Source organism: Choristoneura fumiferana, chromosome 5 (genome assembly GCF_025370935.1).
Source record: "Choristoneura fumiferana chromosome 5, NRCan_CFum_1, whole genome shotgun sequence".
Classification (NCBI taxonomy): Eukaryota; Metazoa; Arthropoda; class Insecta; order Lepidoptera; family Tortricidae; genus Choristoneura; species Choristoneura fumiferana.
In genome coordinates, this window is record NC_133476.1 from 12,798,260 (window position 1) to 12,822,688 (window position 24,429).

Sequence of the window (24,429 nt, forward strand, 5' to 3'; positions counted from 1 at the left end):
TGTACTATTGTTTATCTCTTAAAGAGAAGAAACCCGCATAACAGCTATTATTACCACGATAAAATTACGTTATTCATAGTGTAATGGTGAATGTGTTGTTAGGCAGCGGCAGCCGCGGCGGCCGCGGCGTCTCCCCTGCTGAAGTCGCCGCTGACGACGGCCCAGCATGCGGCGGCGGCGGCGGCTGCGGCCAACTACGGCGCCGCCGCGCGTGCCGCCGCAGCCGCAGCTGTAAACGCACAAACCCAGCCCACCACTCTTACGCCTCTCGCTGCCGCGTAAGTTTCATTTTTCTTTTTTTGTCATGGACGTATCACCCGACTAGGGTCATATAATTAATATCTTTCCAATTCCAAATACTATTTAAAATTACTTATAATCACCTTATGGTTACAGGTACGGCAGAGAATACGCGGATCCGTACCTAGGTCACAGCATCGGCCCGGTCACAGGCTATGGGGTCAGTATACAACAGACCTTAAGTTATGTTTCTTATATAGTTAGCTGATTTTGAAATCAATAAAAGCATTCTCTATACAAGTTAAGATACTCTGAATATAAGATAAGATAAGATAAGATAATTTATTCAATATTCTCAGTACAAAATAACAATAGATACAATATTTTACTAAATTCTATGTAACACTGGAACTATGTAAATTCTATGTGTTGTATGTATATCACTTAACGATTTCTTCTTTTATTCCAGACTGCGGTATACAGAAGCGGCTACAACAGATTTGCGCCGTATTAAGCCAGTGGAACAAAAATACGATTTTTACTCGAATATGAATCTACCTGCGTTTCCTTTGCCCTAACATGACAATGGACTCTCTTTGTAAAGGTACAAACATATTATATATTTAAGGAACCAGTAATAGTGCTAGCCGATCGAGTACTGTACGTACAAGGAAGCTCAGGTGACGTAGCGGACCTAAGCCAGGCTCGCGCACTAAAAATACCAAAGTCATTATTAAACTTTCTAACACAAATAGTTCATTAAGTTCAACTGTTATTGTATTCGTGTAATGCATATACAAGTGCGAGCAGCTAAAGTGTAGCGTTCTACGGTTTCCATATTTGTAAGAATTACCTAATGTTTACTCGGGTGAGTGAATACTTTACTCCAGATTGTAAATGATAGTGTACGCTATTATTTAAATTATTGTAATTGACAATAGAAAATACTTCATGTAATGATATTTAGTGAGCTTTTGCACTTGCATATCATAGTAAATTTGTAAATATTGATACCTTATCCCATTTCGACTTGTTAGTTTACTCAAAATAAACTTTATTAGCTCGTCACAATTTTATATCTACCTAATTTAGGTAATGTTTTAGTTTTCTACAGAACAGAACAAATCATCTTAATTTTAGAAAGTGTAATTTGTACTACTACTAGATTATAATTTACTTAGGAAACTCTACATGGTTAGAATATATATTAAATTGCTTCGTGGTGCAAATTTATTGCGGTGCGGTATTCTATCGTTTACCGGTACTGACATGGATTGTACATAGGTCCATTGTCGTAATTCTTTTCATACTCGGCTGGGTTGGGAAGGTTATTGCGGTGCCATCTACTCGGTTGTTCGTTTACAACATATTTTTCTAAAGTTACCCACTACGTACTACATATTTTGAAGTTTTACTTTATTTTGAATAGTTGTAGAGATTACTCGGTGTTAGTATCCTGTGCGTGTTACGCTGCGCGTTATAAACGTCTCGCTTGGAGCTTACGCTGTAAGGAAGCCTGAGGCAGCGCCCGGGCCGCGGCGCCGGCTCTGGAGCCCCAAATTATCTTTTGTTTCAGTCTCTGCCGCCTACTGCTTCGCGAACCAATATAGATGTTTACTTTCGCAGTCAGTTCATTCACAAATCGAACTATTGATCGCTAGGTTTATAAATTATAGCATTTTATTGAATCGTAATCATAGGCATAATGCTTATATGTAGTATATAAGAAAAGAAGGGAGCTCCATCGAGCTCTTACATATCATTGAGATTTCTCCTTGTAAATTTGTTTACACTATATTTTCATTAACAGTTTGTCATTTTTACATTGCTATTTTAATAGTTTTATCTGACTTAAACATGCATACGGGTCCAACCCTTTTAGACGACGTAATTATTTTTTTTGTATTTACGAAACGAATGTTTAGTATTGTAAAGTAACGTAACATCTACGAATTCGCTCAAAGTTGATACCAAAGCACAAAACCCATCGATTCACACGTATTCGAGCATTCGTGTCATTATATTCACTCAATAGATTTAGTAGTCTTTCAGTTAGAAAAACTTACAAAGTCTCAAAATTCACGGCATCATTAATACAAAGCCTCAAGTTTTACATCTTCGAATACAGTAGATTATATACTAAGAACGAAATAAAACTCGCGGGTGTAAAATTGGCATAGATTCTGCTCAGCCAAGACACATTCATTCGGTACTGAGTTGACATGTACTCGTAGTTGCCATTTAGATTATTACTTACATTAAATTTTACAACAATCATCAATGCTATTGTAGATCTGATTTTACTTTTAAATATTTTTAAGCTTTTATATCTTTCAATTCGAATATATTGATGAACTATATACGACTGCCATGGACAAATTATTCTTCAAAAACTTAGTTATAGTTAACTGTACGTAAGCTAACCCTCAAGAAATATTTCCTTTACCATCTCCACTTTGAATATATTGAATTAGTAACATATCAAGGAATAATGTAAAGAAACTGTTGCCGCAGCCGGAGCCGGAACACTTGGTCAGAGCCATGTAACAGAGCAGTTGTCTGCGATGATAGCTTTAATTATTAGCAACATTAAGTAGGGCGTTCACACCGCGTAAGGTACTCGCGTTAAGCAAACGTAGTTAGTCGGCAACAATCCATGACATGTTTTGTTCTTAGAGAGGTCTAGTCCTTCGCGCACAATCTACGTTGTAATAATTATAGTTGACGGTGCTTATTTTGTAAAGGTTTCATGTGATAATTAAGAATCAACTTTAGCGTACCTACTTGAACTGAGTTTCGCGTTCGTTTTATTGGTTCTATTTCTATTTGTTAAGCAACTTTGTGTCATATTTTCCGAGCGCCGAATTATTTTTATCTTCACTCACCTTTTAACGCCACTGGCTATTTTACAAGTTACAATTTTTAGTTAATAATTAATTATTAGTAGGGAGTAATTGTAGTCATGTTGCAGCTTCGAACAATTATTTGTGCTTTACTGCTGAATACTCATGCATATATGCGTAATTTAAGAGACGTCTTAAGTTTTTGAATGTTACTGATTTTTTGTAATGCAAATTTTTATAAAAGTACAGGAAAAAGTACATGTGATTCTTCATGAATGATTTTTATTATATGTATATTTTTATGTAGACCTACAATAATTATCTCCAAAGTTAACGATATGTGCTCTGGACGGGTTTCCTCATTTGAATTCTATGAAAGACAAATGCAGAGTTATGTATATAAATATTTAATGACAATACCTTCGTCAATGTTCAAGTTATCAGCCTGTTGGCCAGCTAATGTGTGCTCACCAACGTTGTTATAACATCTCTTGTCACTTTAAACACCACTGTATGTGTAATGATGAGCCCAACAACACGCACACGATCAAAGCAAAGAATGCACTTCACACACTGTCAACTGAAACACATTCAGAGCTCGTCTCGTTATCTTTATATTCTTTATAATTGTAGACGATTTTTTGAGATCTTAATAGAAAATCAATCAATCAAGATTCACAATCCTAAGTTTTATTTTAAATTGTAATCTAAGCCAAATTGTTATTACGTGGAGAAAATCAGAATTTAAATAACATATCTTATTCTGGTTAGTGTGCTACAATAAGAATTAAAAAAAAAAAAAAACATCATGAACAATGTATTATAAATATTAAAGTATGATAATTAAGAATGATACGTATTTTGTAACACGATTTGTTTCTCAGTTTTTATGAGATGTTGAATTAAAGTTTCAAACTGTTCTAGTTTCCGTAAGCTGTGCACAAAATTATATCGATGGCTTCGATTCTGTAGTTACTAGATCTAAAATGAATTGTTATATTGTGCATAATAAGGTCATATCAGTAGTGCTGTCAGCGAACGTCGCTGGCAGCACATCGAGGGGAGCGGCGCCCGCCTGCGCACGCGCGCGGCGCTCGCGCCCGCGTTTGCCGGCCCCTATTCTTCTTAGCTAGCTAAGATAACAAATTTTACACAATTGAAACTAACTAACCTGAACATTCTTCTTACTTTTCTACAAATGACCTACTCAGAAATTATATCCGGCACACATTTATTCTGTATTGCCATAACTATCAAATTATTTGTAGTACCGGCGAGCGCGGACGCTGCTCTTTCGTGCTTTGTAAATAATGTTATCGGCGGATAACCGCCGCATGTTGTGCGAATAATTTCTGCCTTCGGGTTAATATTGTTAACGTAGCCAGAGTTATAAGTATCACTTGTTCGTCAATTGCACACGTGGACGCTGATCAGTTAAGTAGTAGAGTACTCAGATTTCTATTAGCAGGGTTAGTATTTACGCCTACGTATCCAAATGTCTGATGTACACTTAGTATTAAAATCGTAGACCTGCCACACCACCTACTGTAATGCACTCCGTGCCAGTGTAAGGCATGTCTATGAGTTTAATGAATTTGGTTCTAAAACTAGGGAACAGGTGAGTGCAGCGCATACTATTGGCCAATCATTAAGCTGTAGAGGATGTGAGAGCCAAGCTTGCGTGTGGCTCGTGATTCAGGCGGCCGGCCGCTGGTTGTACGGACACTCGTCGTGTCAACATGAAGGCACAATACAATACCCACACGTAAGCAGGAGCTCATAGTCGATTATATTTTTAATATGTTATTGGCCTTAAAGGTTGTAGGCGTAGTATGCGTTCCGCCGCGCTCGAGGCGCGCCCGAGATGACCAGTATTTGAGATACTAGTAACGTGCTCAATTTCCGTATCTGTATGTTGTACGTATACCTAATGTTAAAACTAAATGTTTTTTAAATAACTAACTTACAATAGATTTGTTACATAATAAATGTCTTCCGTTTGGCACATTTTATAGATTCGTCGCACGTTTTATTGCTGCACAGTACTATTGAGAAGTAAATTGGATTATTCGAGCCGAGTGCACAGCGAGCTCCCTCATAAGATTTGTGATAAATAAAATAATTAGATTTTCTTTTCCCGGTGTGGCAATTTTAAATAGATTGCAAGCTGATTTTCTCTTTTATTGTAAATATTTTTTTCAATGTGAAATATTGAATGAAGTGAATCATTTTAAGCCTTTGGCATTGTATACTCATTTACGTTATTAATAAATTATAGTATGAAACTTGTATTGTTATTTATTTACTAATCCAATAAGGTAGGTACACACAGGGTATTCCCGGCATCATGAGTGTAAGAGTCCACTTTGGTTTGAGTAGCGGCCAGATGGAACACAAGTTTCATGGATAACTGTACTAAAGAAGTATATTAAATATCACTAAACTACCGTACACATAGTACGTATACGTCTCAGTTGCGCTCGGAATGAGTAGAAGAGGCCATTCATTGTAGTCATATATCTTTATTCCATTGACACAAATAAATTATGCACTAGAACAAGTCTTACATACGAGTATTACAAAAAAAAGCCTACAGTTAACAAAGGGAAAAATAGTAGATTATTGTCGTGGCCTGGAAGTAGGCAATTGCTGGCTGAGTATGAGTATTAAACGGACGAGCTTGCGAGTCCGTTTAACTAATACGAAGCCAGCAATTGCTATTCCAGCCGAGACTAATATAAAGCTTTTCTCAAAAATGGTGAATAATTCTGAAATGGAATAAACTTTTTCTCAAAATATATTGTAAAATTTAATTTTATTTCAATATTATTCTTATGCTTTCCCGCCTTTTTTCATTAAAAATAAACTGAAGGTGTATTTTTCCACCGAAAACACCACAAGCTATTTCAGACCCAATAGAAAAAGTCCGGAGTTCCAACAAAATATATACCGGTCATTAGACTTGGATGTCTACGACTTGTGCCAAAATTTCCATGGCCTTATTAACTTTAAAAAAAAATGTGACTGATTGCAGGCGCGCTAATTCATTATTGTCGAGCTAGCGCGCCTGCAATCTTTTTAACTTTTTAATTTTTCGCTGACCATAAACTATGCACTTCACCTTCTGATATGTAAAGAATAATGACAACTTTTACGGTCATTTTTGAGAAAATAAATTTAAATTACAAAAATCTTAATTTGATGTCAAATAATAATAATTAAATAGCATTAGGCTCGGACTGCTAATACATCCTACATTTCTATAAATGTGCTGTCAACTCAACATCTTGAGGGTTAATTTTATTATTTTTTTAAAATCACGTCACGTACTCATGGCCGTTACTCCTTAAATCGAATAAATTAGATATCATTTGTGTTCCGGTCGAGACCTAAAAATTTGCCAGCAAATTATTAGTCCGATTGAATCAGTGACTGATACTTATTAATATTATTAGGTCTGATAAGATATCAAGGCTCTTTGATAAATAAATAGTACCTAATCGTTCTTTAGTATGTATAGAATAATTAAAACAATCGGTGCGGCGAGATAATCTAATGCGAGCGATAAGGGCTGCCCGTGCGCCGATCGCGCAGTGTCAGCCGCTGTGCGAACGCTCGCCGCCACGCTTCGCGATACAATGTGCTAATTATACGCAGTTAATGAACTCTCAATACTGCCAACATGGTCCTGTGCCCCCCGTTCAGGTGGTCCTCCAAAGGGGGGTTTAACCTGAACAGCGCCGCCGCAGCCCCGCCAGAGGAAGAAGTTCGCCGAGGAACAATAGTAAGTCATCTGAATAATATTCGTTACATGATTTATTTACACACCTTGCAGCTGCACATAACAATAGTGCCAAGTAGCAGACAAATAATTTCCATATTAGTAGCGCAATGAGAGCAGGATCTAAATTCAATTATTGCGAAATAGTTTTTGAAGTAAGTAACTTATGTTTACTTGAGTATGTATATGGAGCGTCTTACATAGGAAGGATAAATATAATGTTCTGAAACACTACCTTATATTAAGATTGACTATATTTATCTATCTGATTGTTTATTTTGATATAAATATATGTAGGTATTTGACATTTAATTATTCAGGTTAAACTTAATTTTCCTCAGTCACTACGTGAGCCAAAATATAGGTAGGTAGAGATCACCACTTAATTGACGATTGACGTCAATCAATTGGCATGTCTTTATGTACATGGCATATAAATCTTTGTAGAACACCAGATACAATCTTTGTTGTACAGGCAGATTATTAAAATAAAAAGGATGAGTGTAATACAGTACTTAGGCGGTCTTATCTCTTAAAAGTGATCTCTACCAGACAAACTTTTTATTTACCTACCGAAACCAAATAAAACAAGGCTAAAGTCCAAATACCTACCAACACCTAATTAGGTACTTAATGCTTAATACATACTGAATAGATAGGTAGGTACATATTTCCGTTTGGTTATGTATTAAATTATTGTATCTAACGAACGGTAGGTGTACATATACAGTTTACATGCATAGATTTCAGTGAAGATGGAAAAACATTTCAATCTCTACGTAGGTACACTTAGTGCACATAAGAGACCTAAATAAATAAAGCCCTTATTTTCATTATAAAAGACAAATCACCCGAGTGGCTATATTGCGAGGTTACTGGAGACACTGGAGTAGGTACCTTACGTACCTATGTAAGATGCAATGGCTCATTCGAAACTCTGCCGATCCTTGTCTTATTATTACATTCGTAATGAGAAAACCCTGATTTTGTGATGACTTGTGACATAAGTAACTACTTGCAGTTTTTAACCTAAACGCAAATCAAACGAGTTTATAAGTACTTATGTGAAGTAATCTATACATCAACCACACATCAACTTATTCTTTTACCTACATTTAGACACAGTATATATACTGTGATTTAGATTTGGTGCAGCTACTTAGGAACCTACTCTAATTTGTCTAAAATACTACACCTACTTATTAACGAATGACTCTCGGGCAATCTGCGTGCCCTTTGGGTCTCTGAATCCCGAGACTCGGCCAGTTCACAATGTAAATAGGTATTTAAAATGGACGTGGAATATGACGAAAACGCATAAAGCATGTGCGCTTCCAGCTGTAGATGCGTTAAATTACCAATACTTGACTATTGGTAAAGTATTGGTAATTTAACGTTTAAGTAAAGTAGTGTACAAATTAATCAAATCAGAATTCGTCAATTTCAATAAGTAGAGATAAAACCACCGAAAACATCGATAAGAATACACTTTAAAATCAGTGTTAACGACAAGTAGGTAGGTAGAGCAACTTTATACAATGTGTATTAAATTTTTTTCGTCATGTTATAACGAAAGAAATTTGATGCAGTCTTTCTCAATACAGTTTATTTTTAAACTATCTTGCACATTCTATGACCTTATAGTGCGTAGAAACCACTTTAGCTTAAAATCTATGCTAGGTTTTATTCAATAATTGAATTTTATACATAATATCTGAGTCCGTAGCTAATTATATACATGTACAGATACACCAGGAAATAGGAAATATAGTGAAATGGGTGTATATGTACCAGGTGAGAGAAAAACACCCATTTCACTATATTTCCTATTCAATCCACTTTATTGCGTATGCACAGTCCACGTTTAGCGAAGGTACAGTCGAACAAATTGAATCATGCATGACCTTTTGTGCTACTTATGTCATGTTGACATCTCATACTTACTTTTGTCAAGACAATCATAGTGAAATTGATTATTAAAAGGTTCCATCCTGGGTTCCTCCTAACCTAATACCTACTCGCACGGAGTAGGTAGATTTAATTATAAAACGGTAGCAAAACATTGACGAATCCGATTAGCCACAAAACTGCAAAGTGATTGAAGTGGGTTAGGTAGGTACATAAAGTAGGTACTCACTTAAGTTGGTATTTTAGCGGAGCGATGGTCGAGAGTGGACCGAAGGGTTCACCGATTTTTTACCGATTTAATACATCATACACTCATAGTTAACTAGTTACGTACAACTTGGAAATAGGTAAAATGCCGAACTTAGCCTGGATCATCCTCATCATCATCATCACAATCAAGACGTGGCGTCCACTGTTGAACAAAGGCCTCCCCCTTAACGACAACCCGCCACTTGCATCCACCGGTTGCCCGCCAATCGCCGCCGCTGCCGCCGGTCGCCCTTAAAACTTAATTATACCTCACCTTAACATCTATTTACACTTTCAGAAACTATCTTTGTAATCTAAATGACTAAAGAGAAGGTAACTAAGTACCCAAACGCCTTTTTCAAGGGTTCCTCCTCTAGATTTAAAGCGCCTATCGTTGAATAGATTTTTCAAACATTTTTAGTTTGCAAAGACCAGTCTTAGAACCTTAGATTAAGGGATCCAATTGTAAAATATTAAGCTATGAAGTGCAAATTTTCACTCACTCAATCACTGTATTGGAAAATCGTCTTTACAACCGAGTAATGATTTTAATTTAAATGACTTATCCAACGATACCATAAATAAAATTACCACATAAATTCAACTTCTTTTTAAAGGGACCAAAAGCATCATATTTGAACAATCGAATAATCATTTAGACGTTTAAATTTTTGGTACGAAAAGTCGCTAAATGTGATCACCTGATCACTGAAAAATCTAAAATCGGTATATATTTAAACCTTTAAAATAAAATAAACTATATCTTTATACATAATCGTTTTTGCATCATTCTGCCCCACTCGAGGGGTACTTTGATACATAGGGCGGGGCAGTTTGATGCTTATTTTAAATTCATAAGAACTTCAAGATATAACACAGTCAAAATTGTTTTAGTACTTAAAATAAACAAGCAAAAACCATCTTATTAATTGAAATCACAAAATAGACTTTATTAAGCGTGTAAACATTACTTGCAACTTCTCTCAATTTTCTGCAAAAAATAAACAAGAAAACAATATTTTCATCATAGAACTGGACTTTGTTTAAGTTTGTTACTTCCTTATTATCTAATTAGCCATATACAGATTAAACGGACTTTAAAATTGAACATTGTTATTGAAAATATAGTAAAACATGATAGAATTTCCTATCAAAATAATACACCTTTTTAAAAAAAACTCTTATTCTGATTAGATTCCAAGCTAACTTCTATAATCTTTCACATAATTATTTAACATAGTAATTTAGTCATAAAAACAAGAATATAAAAAAATCGCTCATCTATGTATGTATATTATATCAAATGTACTGAAAATTAATAAATTATATTTTTTTCTGAGATTGATATTTGATATTATGTCATACCATACTTTAAACTTCAAACTTCTTTATTTGCACAGAATAATACAGTCAAAAGATGGTTGATTATAATTATAACTTACCTACTGTTCGGAACTTATTCTGCTATAAGTATTATTTATTATTATAAAACAAATACTAGCCTGCAAATGTTATAAATTATTTGATAGAAATGTTTTTATTCTACTACTTGGTTATTTTACGACCTTGACATTCTACTACCTGGTTATTTTACGACCTTGACATTCTACTACCTGGTTATTTTACGACCTTGACATTCTACTACCTGGTTATTTTACGATCTTGACATTCTACCACCTGGTATATTTTACGATCTTGACATTGTACTACCTGGTCATTGTACAACCTGGACACCTGGACATTTTACGACTTTGACGTGGAGGGCATAATACTGATCCTTGCGTAACAATTTTTTAAGCTACCTATTTCGGAACTTAATAAACGGCAACTGCTGCAAATCGAGAGGCAATTTATTAAATAGCTTCATGCACATTGTGTAGCACTGCTTGGAGTAGAAAGCCGATTAGGCAACGTAATAAATATTAGTTTTCTTCTTCTCGAATTTGATAAGTAAGAAATCTCCGATATTTTTTAAAAGGTGAGTAATAACAATATTATTTGTGACGGGGCACTTTAATACACTAACGGGGCAGAATAATGCACTAAAGGGGCAGATTGATACGTATCATTGTATCCCACACCTTACTGAATCAAAGTGCCCCAACAGACTTTTTTACAAACAATATATTTATTAATATAATTCTTAAAAACATATTAAAAACTAAGATTGTTTTTTTGGAATCTTTTTGTATTTTTTATTTCAATTTCAAATTTTTACTTTTACGGTCATCCCGCAAAACCTAAATTGAAAATACAAACTGAAATATAGATGCACAGAAGAACCAGAAAAATAAGACCAGCACTGGGAATCGAACCCAGGTCCTCGGCATTCCGTGCCACGTGCTATACCGCTGCACCACTGCTGGACAACGGTACAGACACGAATTTCCCCTATGCACCACATATCTCAGCTTGTTTGTTTCTTGTTTAGCCACTTAAGCAGTGACTGGCTGTGAGTGGGCTACGGTATAGATGTCGCTAGCGTCACTGCTTAAGTGGCTAAATAAGAAACAAACGTAGCGTTTTTCAGTTTTGAAATAATGGTGCTATCTTAAATGTGCCCCACCTCCCTAAGGTTATGCGAGGAGAAAAACATCACCGCCATTTTACGTCTATGAGGGTACTGTGGGGACTGTAACTTGGTAAGAGCTAGGTACGTGGAATCTACGCGCGTGGCTTTAAACTTTATTAAATAAAACCGACCAAGAGCGTGTCGGACACGCCCAAAATAGGGTTCCGTAGCCATTACGAAAAAAATAAGTAATATTTTTCTCAGGATTTTGTATTTTATACGGAATCTTCCAAGTTTAGGTATATTTTATACCTTAGGCTGCTATTTAGTCTTAAACTACTAATAAATCTCAAGAAAACTTAACCGTTATAGTTTTCCTTGAAAGTTTGATATACTTACTACCATCCTGAATATTTAAAAAATTTCCACCCACCGGTTTTGATTTTAGAGGAGGGAGGACGCTCGATTTTAATGATAATTTTCACTTTAAAGTTGAATATTTCGCAAAAAAACAATGAATCGAAAAATGGTCTTAGCAACCCCCTAACGGTTTTAAAAGACCTATCCAACGATACCCCACACTATAGGGTTGGATGAGAGAAAAAAATCACCCCCACTTTACGTCTATGGGAGGTATCTACCCTAAAAAAAATTTTTTCTTAATTTTTTATTGTACCATTTTGTCGGCATAGTTTACATAATATATTCGTGCTAAATTACAGTTTTCTAGCATTGATAGTCCCTGAGCAAAGCCGCGGACGGACAGACAGACAGACATGGCGAAACTATAAGGGTTCCGTTTTTGCTATTTTGGCTCCGGAACCCTAAAAAGGATATTTCTTCAGTATCTGTTTTATTGTAGTTCTCAATATAATTACAGAGATAGGTCCAGCCGCTCAGGCCAATCTGTGCTCCAGCTTGTACTTATCAAAGTCAAAAGTCAAAATATCTTTATTCAATTTAGGCTATAACAAGCAATTATGAATGTCAAAAAAATCTACCACCGGTCTTATACCGCTGTATCGTCTTTTAAAATCAAATTCTAGAATCATACAATAAAAAATACGATCATTATCTACATAAATAAAAATGAATCGTAAAATGTGTTGCTAAGCGCAAAACTCGGGAACGACTGGTCCGATTTCGCTAATTCTTTTTTGTTGTGTTCGTTACTATCAGGAGAAGTTTTTATGGAAGAAAATACAGAAAAAATACAACGGGGGCGAAGCCGCGGGCAACAGCTAGTACATAATAAAGTCAATCTAGCGTGCCAGACGGTCACTTTTACCACCTGTCAGTGGTATACAGCCTACTCCCTACAGTACCTACCCTAACTTTTTTTCCACATTTATTTTATTTAACCACTTTAACAAAATAATTGCTACACACCTTATCCATGCAAAATTACAGCTTTCTAGCACTAATAGTCTCTAAGCTAAGTCGCGGACGGACGGGCAGGCAGACAGATATGGCGGATCTAAAAGAGGTTCCGTTTTCCCATTTTGGCTACGAAACCCTAAAATCGATACATTTCTGAGTCAACTCAATTCTGTGACAACATTGTTCTAATCTAAGGGTTAATTTTAACATAACATGCGCCTTGTGAGAGCTCTATCGCGGCCTAAGTAGTCAAGCCACAATAGAGCTAAAATATGTAGGTCTAAAATTTAACCAGGTTGATGTTTATGTTGTGTTATTAATTTGAGATACGAGTAGGTACGGGACTTTTTTAAAGTAGTGACGATATAACAAATTGAAAATAAAAACTATAACAGTTTTTACGCTTTGTAATTTTACAAGTAATAGATTAATAGTCGATCAAAAGTTATACTGAATAGGTATTTGCCGTATATTAACTACCTACCTGCTCACTATGAAGCCTCACACTGCGCGTAACCCGATCCAACTTTTTTTCCCGGCCGATTTTTTGGACTGAGACTCTGACGAGACAAAATAAATAGTCGGTTCGAATAAAAAGTTACCACAATAATAATTGACCCTGTTCAATTTCAGAAACTAACTGAAAATGAAGTACAAGTCAACAATGGCCCCCTTACAAATGGAGTTGTGTCGTCACAGGACGACACGCCAATGTCTCCGGAGCCAGGGACGTCCAGTAAAAAATCTACCTCAAGCTACATGAGCATACAGAGTGCTAAAACGAATTATAGTAAAGACTCAGATGTGGAAATGGATGGTCGGAAGAGTAGTACGGGGCTGAAGACTGTTTCGGATCTGATCCAGGCGAACCCCGAGCCGCAGGCGCGGCGCAAGCGCGGCATCATTGCGCCGCACGCGCCGCTCGACACCTCGCGGGCCAGCGTCGACCTGCAGTACATGAAATATGAAAAAGACGACAAGTAAGAGAACACCATTATAACAAAATAATGGCTTTAGGCTAGGTTATTCTTAAGCAAAAAGTGCTCAACTTTAATTATTTATCCGACGTTTTACTTCAAAAAACTGTTAGGTTCGTTACGTTCCGTGTCAGGGTAGTCTTCAGAAATTCATTTACGTTTGATTGCATTAACTACACTTAGGTAGGGCCGCTTCACGCTTGCACGCACACGCACAGGCTAGGTTTCAAGTGAGTAAGTGAATCATAGTTTTATATTGTTTATCTATGAGGGATTAATTTAAAAACGAATAATATTTTTAACTTCAATTGATTTTGTACCAGATTGTATATTTAGCAAGGTCAAATATTTGTGTAGTTGGTGGTACATTTAAGTGGTTTCTATATATGCACTGTGCCTAGAAAAGGGTTACCAGACTCTGGTCCGTGCAAGTCCGCCTAAGCAATTTCGCGCAGTTCAGAACTGAAAAAACATTCAACGTAACGTAACGTAGCAGTGATTGCTTCCCATCAGGTGACCCGCATGCTCCTTTTCCCCCTCTTCTATAAAAAAAACTCGTATACCTGACACTATGGGACTGATACTTAGCCGGCATATTGTTTTTTTGCAGGTCAATTGAACAAATCAAAAAAGCTATAATGGCGAACGACTTTTTAAAGAATTTAATGGATGATGAGCTCCTAACGATGGTGGTAGAAGCTATGAGCCCGCAAGAATTTACCGCTGTCAGCCTAATCATACGCGAGGGCGAGTCCGGAAGTCACCTGTACGTGTCCGCGCTGGGCCAGTTTGAGGTGCTCAAGGGGGGACAGGTCGTCAAGACCTTCGGCCCGGGAGAAGCGTTCGGGGAACTAGCTATCCTGTACAAAGCCAAACGATTCGCTTCTATACGATGTAAGTGGCTATCTGAGGCACGAGTACCTACCCACGGGCAAGCTCAAAATTTGTACATAAGCTTGTAAAGTAAATGGGTATGTGGATACCTTTAACTTAGACACATATTTCGGCTGCTTACAGTGCATAATAATGATAAGTACCTGCCTACTACACTTTTCTTTATCCATGAATGTTCGCGATGCAGACTATTTATTTAAAACATAAGCGTCTTCAGATACTTTAGGACTGATAAAAGTCTCGAAACTGTAAATTGTCCTTTCCTTGTTAAGTATTTTTTAACCCCCGACGCAAAAAGAGGGGTGTTATAAGTTTGACCGTTATGTGTGTTTGTCTGTCTGTGGCATCGTAGCTCTTGAATGATTTGAATGCAGTTTTTTATTTGAAAGCAGGTTTTTTAGCGATGGTTCTTAGTCATGTTTTATCAAAATCGGTTCAGCCGTTTTTGAAATATTGAACTTTGAAGTGACAAAGTCGGGGGTTTTCCAACTTTTTGTTATAGTTAGGTTATAAGTATATTATATAGTTATAAGGGTAATTATGACGCTGCGGAATCAGTGTGTTACGAATAATTACGAATAATTGAAACCATACCCAGTAAAGCTGCGTCATCATACATATATTCATGCTTAAAAGATTCATGTCACTCGTTCTTATCTTGAATTATCTTAATGCTTTGTGTTTACTTGGAATTGTTTATGAATTAAATGCAACGTTTAGGTATTTCGGAGGCAAAGGTATGGACGCTGGAGCGGCGTGTGTTCCAGAAGATTATGGTGGGCAGCGGCCGCCGCGAGCAGGAGTACAACGTGCGCTTCCTGGCGTCTGTGCCACTTCTGAAAGGCATCCACCAGATTGAACTCGCCAAGATATCGGACTTCCTCAAACGGGTAATCACCAGGCACATAAACATTCTCTTGCCTTTTTATGCCCTTAGAACAAAGAATCGAGGAGCTATATAATTACATCACCAATGCTCAAATTCTTTATACACAGAGATCGTCAGATTCAAGTATCGATCTACATAGTTATTGACAACTTCAAGCATCTTCTTCTTTAGGGCCTAGATTCCGATTTTTTATAACACCTTTCTGAAAAGCTACTATTCGAAACTAGTGAAAATGTACAGCTTACTAAGTCGAAATTTAATTTGAGGTGCAGTTTTGCAGCTTTTTTCCAATTAGTTTTTATGAACGTGTATTTCAAATCGGCCCCATAAATAAAGTTACTACTTAATCTGTTTCCCAGGAGTTCTTCTCAGCGGGGACGACGGTGGTGAGGCAGGGAGAGCGGGGGGACAAGTTCTATATCATCCGGGGCGGGACGGTGGCGGTGACGAAGCGCGAGGGTGAGGGCCCCGAACGGCGAGTGGGCACGTTGCGACGCGGCGACTACTTCGGGGAGCAGGCGCTGCTGCACGAAGACCGGCGACTCGCGACTGTTACCGCGCAGCCGCCCGGCGTCGAGTGTCTCACGCTCGAACGAGGGTAAGGCTTTAGTCAGTACCCAGTGTAAGTTTTCTGTTACAAAATACGTCTCGATCACGTTCGCGATTTGTATGGCGAACATCGCAAACATTCCGCTAGAGGCGCTGTTCGTGTTTCCATACAAATTGAGATTTGAACGCGAACGCGATCGAGACGTATTTTGTAACCGAAAACTTACACTAAGGGTACAGATGCAGATTATTTGTTCCAAATAGAATCACAAGTAGGTAGCTCAAATGTGTACTCGTATGTATGTATGCTTCACTGTAGCGCCAAAATTTTGCCTCAGATTTTTACAATTGTGTCGATACTTTTTATCATTACTTTTATAACATTGTACTTGTAAAATAATTATGACGGCTTTGGGTACCTACTGCGTTAAGATAGGTATATATCCAAATAACCAAGGGAGAAAAAATTGCGTATGTTAGCAAATGTTTCTTGGGAACTTTTTGGCTTAAATGAGCATTTGAAGGGTTGTCTGCTCCGAAACTCGGCAATGTTGTGCCCCCCCTCTTCCCTTCGTGAGTACTTTTATCCCTTTTAGAGCGCTATTTTCCCCGTTAAAAGGACCTTAATTTCAAAACTTATCCAGAAGTTATCGAAATAAGATATCACATATAGGTATCTCTCCTCCTATAACGTAAACGTTGGAAGACCTCATTTTAATAAATATCAAATTATTAACATTAAAGATGGCAATCCTGCCGCTTACCTGAAATCGCTGTATTTTTACAGACCGTTCACAGAACTTCTCGGCAACTTAGAAGAATTGAAAAATGTGAGACATTCCATACCTCCGCCCTTGCAGCAACGAAAGTCGTCTCAAGTTAAAAGCGGTGAGTACTTGCAATGCAATTTGTGTAGATTATTTAAATCTTCGAAAGGAATGTGAAACTCTACTTAACTATATTTTAAAGAAACAAGTAAATACCTACCTACAATGAGGGCTAAAAAGGGAGGACAAAAGTTTCCGAAAAAAAAAATTCTAATTACCTATAAATAAACCCGCGTAGCTCACCCAAAAACTATGAGATTTGACATTTTGGAGACCTCACGCTACACTAGCGCCTCTAGCGGCGAATTCATTCGCGATAGCCCTCATTGACGAACATTCCAATTCCAAATATATTTATTTCCTAAAAAAAAACTGAGTGACTGAACGACGATGAATCTTAGTCAAAATTATTATGGTTTTTGTTATTGATAATGCAATAATTAGGCATGTATACGTACTGCGGGTGTACCCATCATACATCCGCCAATTGAGACTATTTATTCATAGTTAATAGGCAGTCGTGACTTGATCTTAATCAATATTTTCTAAACGTGTGACAGGATTTGTAGGCTGTTCCTTGACTGGGCAATTAACTCTGTATCTTTAGAACTACATACATAGGTTGATTTATAATCGTAATAGACGACTAATTTCCGGCGTGGCTGTGAATAATCTTATCATCATTAAGTACTTAATTTAAAATTCTGTCCCTAGTTAATTGTGATATACTTACCTAACACGCACTGGAATAGCAGTAAAATTTTAATTTAGGTTACTAAGTATCTCACGGAAGATTTTGTACAATTTCACAAGCAATACTGACAATAGTAATTTAGGAAAATATTGACATGGTTTGCTGTGCTCTCAAAGCTTTGAATTAATTAGGTAAAGTAATAAACAAATTTTACCTTGATCTTTCTACTCCCGAGTTTTTAAGGTTTTATTTACATGTGGTAGAAAAGTGTGGCTCATCTTTTTGTTTATCTCTTGTTACCAGAATTTGAATTCGTAGAGCTGAAAGAATTGGAGATTGTCGGGACAATGGGCGTGGGCGGGTTCGGACGCGTGGAGCTGGTGCAGTACAAACGCGATCCCAAACTCACGTTCGCTCTCAAATGCCTGAAGAAAGTGGACATGGTCCAACAGCAGCAGCAAGTACACGCCTACAATGAGAAGAATATTATGATGGTCTGCAACAGTCCCTTCATTTGCAGGTACCATAAACATTTTACGATCCCGTAAAGACTTTATTTAACCAAGAAAATAATGACTTAGGAATGTAGATATATCTCAGATTTACTGTCTTTAATTTTTCTATGCCATTTAATTAGATCATGCTCTTATTATTGCTATCTTTATTGGTATTAAAAGAAGGTTCTCAATTCGACTGTTATGTTTATGGTATTTTCGGAGATATCTCCGCCGGTTGTGAACCGATTTCGATGATTATATTACACATAATCACACACACACATTTTATCAAAATCAATCTAACAATTATATATTATGCATACTTGATGTCGAACTATTCCCGTTTTTAGTAAAAACATGAAACTAACATGTAACTGGCATAAACTGTATGGGACTAGAGCCTGAAATAAACGTTAAATTATTATTATTATTATTATAAAAAGTTTTTGAATTGAAGATACTTAAAAGCTAAATCAATACTTCTCAGACATTGCGGCCACGACGCGATGAAAGTCCAGACTTATTTATTATTTTGGCTTAACATTGGCTTTTATCCAGAAACGTGAAATTATGACGTCTTGCTTGTCTAAAATAAAATGATATCATATTATGTGTATTATATTATTAAAATCATAGACGCAACAGGATTTTTCCGGCTTTACGGGGAACTACCGAATTTTAAAGTATTTTTCTCCAGTTCTCATTATGTTGGAAAAATCGACCGGGAAGTCCATCGTTATATAACGACGTATATGCGTTGATGCGATAATAAAATGTATTATATTTATATATACTAATCATATAAGTTTTCTTTTAATTTCAAAGTCAAAGTCAAGTCAAAGTCAAAGTCAATATTTTATGTGGAACCAAATATACGATTCGGACTCAAATCTTTAACATCGACATTGAGACGGGAACGTAAATTTCATTTTGTCAAATATTTTCTACCGTGTTATTTTTACGAAAATAAAATGAGTTCTACAAGTACCTAGTGATGAAAATATCCTAATGGGCACACCACAAACTCCTAACTCGTAGCGCAGCATCTTTTATCAGTAAGGTTTATTTTTATTACTTTTAGTGTTAATTTTGTTTAGATTGTAGGTTGATGTTTTCGTTTTCTTTCCTCGCATATTTGGAGAAAAGCAGTATACAGGCCTCGGCAGGTAGGTATGTCATTTCGTGGATAAGTATAGTTTTGAAGGATGAGGCGTAGCTTATAACTTATAACTTTTCCCGCCCTCTGCAGTAATATACTATTATCTTAATCGATTATAAAGATGACTAAGGTGCTTACGAAATCATCGGATTTAGTAAACCAATGATAACGTAATTCCCAAAATAATTTGCATTACTCTTTAGTTAGTATGTTCGGTGCCTACTTAAATAGAAAGATGGTCCAGGATGGATGCCCCACTTTTGAAATGGCTTTATAACTCAATTATTCATCGCTCATTCATTAATAGTAATGCGTTCAATGCGTATGATACCTAAATGGAATAGGTGCCTGCCTAACGTGGGGGATAGACGACTTGGCGCAAAAATGGTTCCGAGGATACATGCCCTTTAAAATCAAACGTGCTCAAATAAGTTTTCAGTCTTTTATTTTCATTATTTTTAAATAATTAAAACCTTTTTTTATATTCGCAAACACATGAGAAAACACACTAAATACCAGTTATGAATATAATTTATTTTGTCGTTGTTGGCAAAACGTCGTCTTAATGTCCTACGTGGTATTTTGCACGTTTTGGCCATTTTGTTGACTTCTTTTTCTCCCTTCTTAATTGTCTCGGCGGCTGTTTACATGCTTTGTAGGTACACTGGGGCATCTATCCTGGAGTTACCGTAGGCTTATCTATCAGTAGCTGCACAGATTTAAAGCGAAAGGGTTCTAATGCGAATGTTATGTGATTCAGTTTCTTCGACCGTTTATGTCTACGAAATTTCAAGTCTCTTTAGGCTTTGTTTAGGCTTTGCGTGCTTCGTCAGTCCATCAGCCATTGTTTTAGGTATTATTATGGTTTTTTTCTAAATCTTACTGAAAATCTCTCGGGTTCGAGTCCTGTGAGTTTTTCGGAATTTACGTGCGAAATTTGCATTTAAAAAATTACTTGGTGAGGTTAAACATCATGAAGAAACCTTCATACACATTCGGAACAATTCTATTGTGGGTGTGATGTTCTCAATTCGCATTGGGAATGCGTCCGATCATGAAGAAACCTTCATACACATTCGGAACAATTCTATTGTGGGTGTGATGTTCTCAATTCGCATTGGGAATGCGTCCGAATTAGTAACCCAAGCCCTCTTGTTCTGAGAGGGTCTGTGAACAGTAGAGGGACGTAGGTATATAAGTAAGACTCATAAAACCACTTTTGTTTTAGATTATACCGCACCTTCAAGGACAATAAATACATATACTTCTTGATGGAGCCGATCCTTGGCGGCGACGTGTGGACGATCCTACAGAAGCAGCGGTTCTTCCCAGAGGCCACGGCGCGGTTCATGGCCGCTTGCGTCGTCGAAGCCTTCCAGTATCTTCACTCCAAAGACATCGTCTACAGAGACCTGAAGCCAGAAAACTTAATGCTTGATAGATTAGGCTATATTAAATTGGTAAGTAGTTAAATTACCAGTTGTATCTTTAAAGTCAGTCAAAAGTCAAAAGTGTTTTATTTGTGAAACATAGGTGATGGCTGCATAAATACAGAGATGTTACGTTTTTTCGTGTTGCACTATGTTTTGCCAGTTGGCGTACAAAAACATTGGCTATTAAGCCAGATATTAACCTATTATATTTATATTTTGAACATTAAATTAGATAGGTAAGTATACGAGAAAAAAAAATAGGCAGAAACAATTACAAACAGGTCATCATTTAAATATTCGAGAACAGAATAATAGCATTTATTCGTAAGCAGGGTTAATAATTTACGTCTCAGAAGTGGTATTGGTAATAGTTTAAATTCTATTGGTAATTTGTTGTAAATCCTAAAATATGTTAAAATAATCTTAAAATATGTTTTTGCAAAAAAACTAATTCAATCTTTTGTTTGCAACATCCAACCAACATGTAATACCTACCTACCAAATTTCAAGTCAATGCGATCTCCGGAAGTAAATCAAAAAGTTACTTGGAAGATTTGAAACAAACAAACAAGTTAAATAAGATCTTGTTATTTCAGTATGAACGCACTTATTTAATGTTAATTGCGCGTTATTTATTTATAGGTCGACTTTGGATTTGCTAAACAACTTGACCCCAATATCAAGACGTGGACGTTTGCCGGCACGCCCGAATACGTTGCTCCAGAGATAGTACTCAATAAGGTAACGTACATAATATAAATATTTCGAACTCATTCATCAGTACTCTTGACGAATCCTGCAATTAATCTTATGTGTTAGGTGGCAATGAGGAAACAATTTTTTAGATATTAAACCGCCTATTGATTTACCTTGTAAATTATCTTAATTAGGTTGTTTTCTAATTTCTTTATTACGAGTATTGTAAGTATTGTATTATAGGTAATAAATAAACCTTCGGTTTTTTTTTAAATATACCTATACTTGTATCATCACTTAACCTTTGAACAAACCTTAATAAATTAGTTTCTGTAGCAAAAAAACAATTAAAGACATTCTTAGACACGTAGTGACGAAAAACTCACGTGGTCAATAAATCAAATTGTCTGGTTAATTCTTAAACTTGTTTAAGTTCAAGTCCAAAAAGATTGATTTCTCCGAAAAAATGTCACTATGCTTGATTATTGTTTATACTTGATAACAGGGTCATGACCGTGCAGTAGACTGCTGGGCTCTCGGGGTCTTCATCTACGAGCTGCTGGTGGGCAAGCCGCCATTCCGCGCGCCCGGCAGCGACCACATGAAGACTTATACCCTAATCCTGCGCGGCATCGACGCCGTGCCCTTCCACCCGCGCGTGCCCAAGTCAGCCCAAATGCTCATCCGCAAGCTGTGCCGCGCCGTGCCCGCTGAGCGGCTCGGCTACCTCAAGAAAATTATCGACATCAAGAACCATAAGTAAGGTTTAGCATGCGCTGCGATGAATAAAGGTCGAAAATCGCAAAAATTGTAAGGGTTACCACTCCAATCTATCGATCATCGATCGATTACGATCGATTAGTATGGTAGCTTTGGCTGATCGATGGATACACTAATCCAGTGGTCGTCACACTTTTCTGGCCAAGGGCCACACAGGACCATGCGGGTATCAGCACCGGGCCGCATAGTAAAGGCAGAGTAAAGGCAAAAAAGTACTCATACATGTTTTTCATTTGAATATTTATTGGAAAATAGACGCACTGTACCTAGTTGACTATTTAAATAATTTGCTTTATTGCGGGCCTCACAAATACCGGCCATCGATACCATCGATAGACATCGATCGGTTGGTGTGGTAGCGTTGGCATCGACGGATACACACTTACCTATCGGTCGAAATCGATTGTCTATTAGTAGCAACTATCGATCGACGTCGACTGTTCCATTCCACCATCGATAATGATTATCGATCGATTTGGTCTAGTAGAAACTAACGATGACGTCGACGTCGACCCTAACACAATAGAGTTACATGCAAGTGCACAGATTAGCGACATTTTCAGTGACTGAATTTAAAACTTAACTTGCTGAGTATGCTTGCTTGTGTCCCATAGTATGGTTGTGCGCGCCGGGCGTTAAACTTATTCGGTTTTTATTCAGTCTCAACTTGGCGAGCCCACAGAACCTGTAACCACAACAGACGCTACTCGCTAAAAATCTATGGCGATATTGAAACAAAATGAAGCAACACGCTAGCCGTAGACGCCGCAGTGCGTGGTTGTAGGTACATATATTATGCGGTTTCGCGCTTTCAGCTTTTCCTAAACCGTTCGCGTTTAGTTTAATGACTTGCCTTTTCTTTTCTGTTCTCTGTCCACTACTCTACTCTCTGTCTCTATTGACTAGACAGTCAATAGAGACAGAGAGTTCGGGCTCTGCGTTTGTCTGCCAGTCTGTCCATCAATCACGTTACTTAATTATAGGTTGTTATCGAAAATTTTGGTTGGTATGGTAAAGTATCGAATAAATATTTAGCGATGACACTATGACTTTGACATCCAGGTGGTTCCTGGGCTTCGACTTTGAGGCGCTGCGCGAGCGCAAGCTGAAGCCGCCGCTGGTTCAGCCCGTGGCCAGCAGCACAGACCTCGGCAACTTCGAGAAGTACCCCAAGGAGAAACTGCCCCCGGACGAGACCTCCGGCTGGGACCTAGAGTTTTAAATAATTTACGTAAAAATTGTTTTGGACAAAAAAATAGATGCCCTTGTTATTATAACGAATTTAATTAAACTACAAATATATTATTTCTTAGAAAAAGTGTGAAACAGATATTTTTAGACCTACCTTAGAGTAGGAATCGAACAAGACTTAGATACAAAGTACGGAACTTTCCATTTTATTTAGGTACGTTGCAGTGTGTGATACGAATACCTAGTGTAAGCTGCGTTTTTTGACGAACCTTTATAGGAAATAAATTTTTATACTTCATCTGATTGTTTAATTTTCATTTCATTTCTTTGAAGCGCTTCTCGGCTCTCGCCAGTTTCGAGAACCAAGCGAGAGTCAAGGAAAAGCGCTCGCGGCACTATAATGCAGGTCAACGGGCGGAAAACCTGTGTGTGGTGCCCTTCACCGCGGACGAGGCCGTTTCTACCAACGGGCGGCATGCATTAGTAGGCATAAATTTAGTTCATTTGATTATCGTCAGAACAAACTCCTCCATACCAACGAATCCATGCCGCATAGATATATATGGACCGACGGAGTGAGCCAAAAACACAATCCAGATAACACGTTCTGGGTCAAGAATCTGTACAATCAATGACACTAACATCTGTTTCAGTTTACTCAAGCCGCTACTTCAAACAAAGAGTGTTTGTGTCTTCATCCTTCGTTATTAAATTCCTTTCAGGTCCAGTTTCACGACAAATTAAAGACAACACCTCGGCTTAACACAAAATCATAAGCGAAGATTTTTTTTATTGTTTTGACTAAGTAATCATTCTCTACTCTAGAGGTAGTTTGACACTGGCACGAAAAATTAGCACGGAGCTCCCATGAGTTGACTCTATTTTTTTATACATGAATGGGCATTGGAAATACAACCTGTTCTTCAATGT

General features: G+C 37.2%; 2 protein-coding genes across 7 annotated transcripts in view; both read left to right on the forward strand.

Annotated features, from left to right (window-relative positions):
• Positions 1–5,372, forward strand: part of Rbfox1 (RNA-binding Fox protein 1) — a 100,092-nt gene extending 94,720 nt beyond the window's left edge. For all 6 annotated transcript variants that reach the window (XM_074087994.1, XM_074087995.1, XM_074087996.1 and 3 more), the window contains 3 exons: positions 103–278; positions 397–460; positions 710–5,372. In XM_074087994.1, coding sequence (XP_073944095.1) covers positions 103–278; positions 397–460; positions 710–754 — 285 coding nt within the window. In that variant the 3' untranslated portion in view covers positions 755–5,372. The remainder of the gene's footprint in view (positions 1–102; positions 279–396; positions 461–709) is intronic.
• A 1,241-nt stretch (positions 5,373–6,613) lies between these two features.
• Positions 6,614–23,797, forward strand: LOC141428177 (cGMP-dependent protein kinase, isozyme 1-like). The gene is made up of 11 exons (XM_074087983.1): positions 6,614–6,867; positions 13,547–13,893; positions 14,501–14,784; positions 15,505–15,674; positions 16,033–16,271; positions 17,010–17,110; positions 18,047–18,263; positions 20,628–20,859; positions 21,475–21,573; positions 22,034–22,287; positions 23,371–23,797. The coding sequence occupies exons 1-11, from the start codon at positions 6,766–6,768 to the stop codon at positions 23,528–23,530; spliced, it is 2,205 nt and encodes a 734-aa protein (XP_073944084.1). The 5' UTR covers positions 6,614–6,765; the 3' UTR covers positions 23,531–23,797.
• The last annotated feature ends 632 nt before the right edge of the window (positions 23,798–24,429 follow it).

What these genes read in the sequence shown, in the direction of transcription:
- LOC141428177 (XM_074087983.1), top strand. Translation starts at nt 6,766, where the DNA reads ATGGTCCTGTGCCCCCCGTTCAGGTGGTCCTCCAAAGGGGGGTTTAAC. An exon ending in AAATATGAAAAAGACGACAA is followed by an intron (nt 13,894 to 14,500) that starts GTAAGAGAACAC and finishes GTTTTTTTGCAG; the next exon opens with GTCAATTGAACAAATCAAAA. An exon ending in TGTCTCACGCTCGAACGAGG is followed by an intron (nt 16,272 to 17,009) that starts GTAAGGCTTTAG and finishes GTATTTTTACAG; the next exon opens with ACCGTTCACAGAACTTCTCG.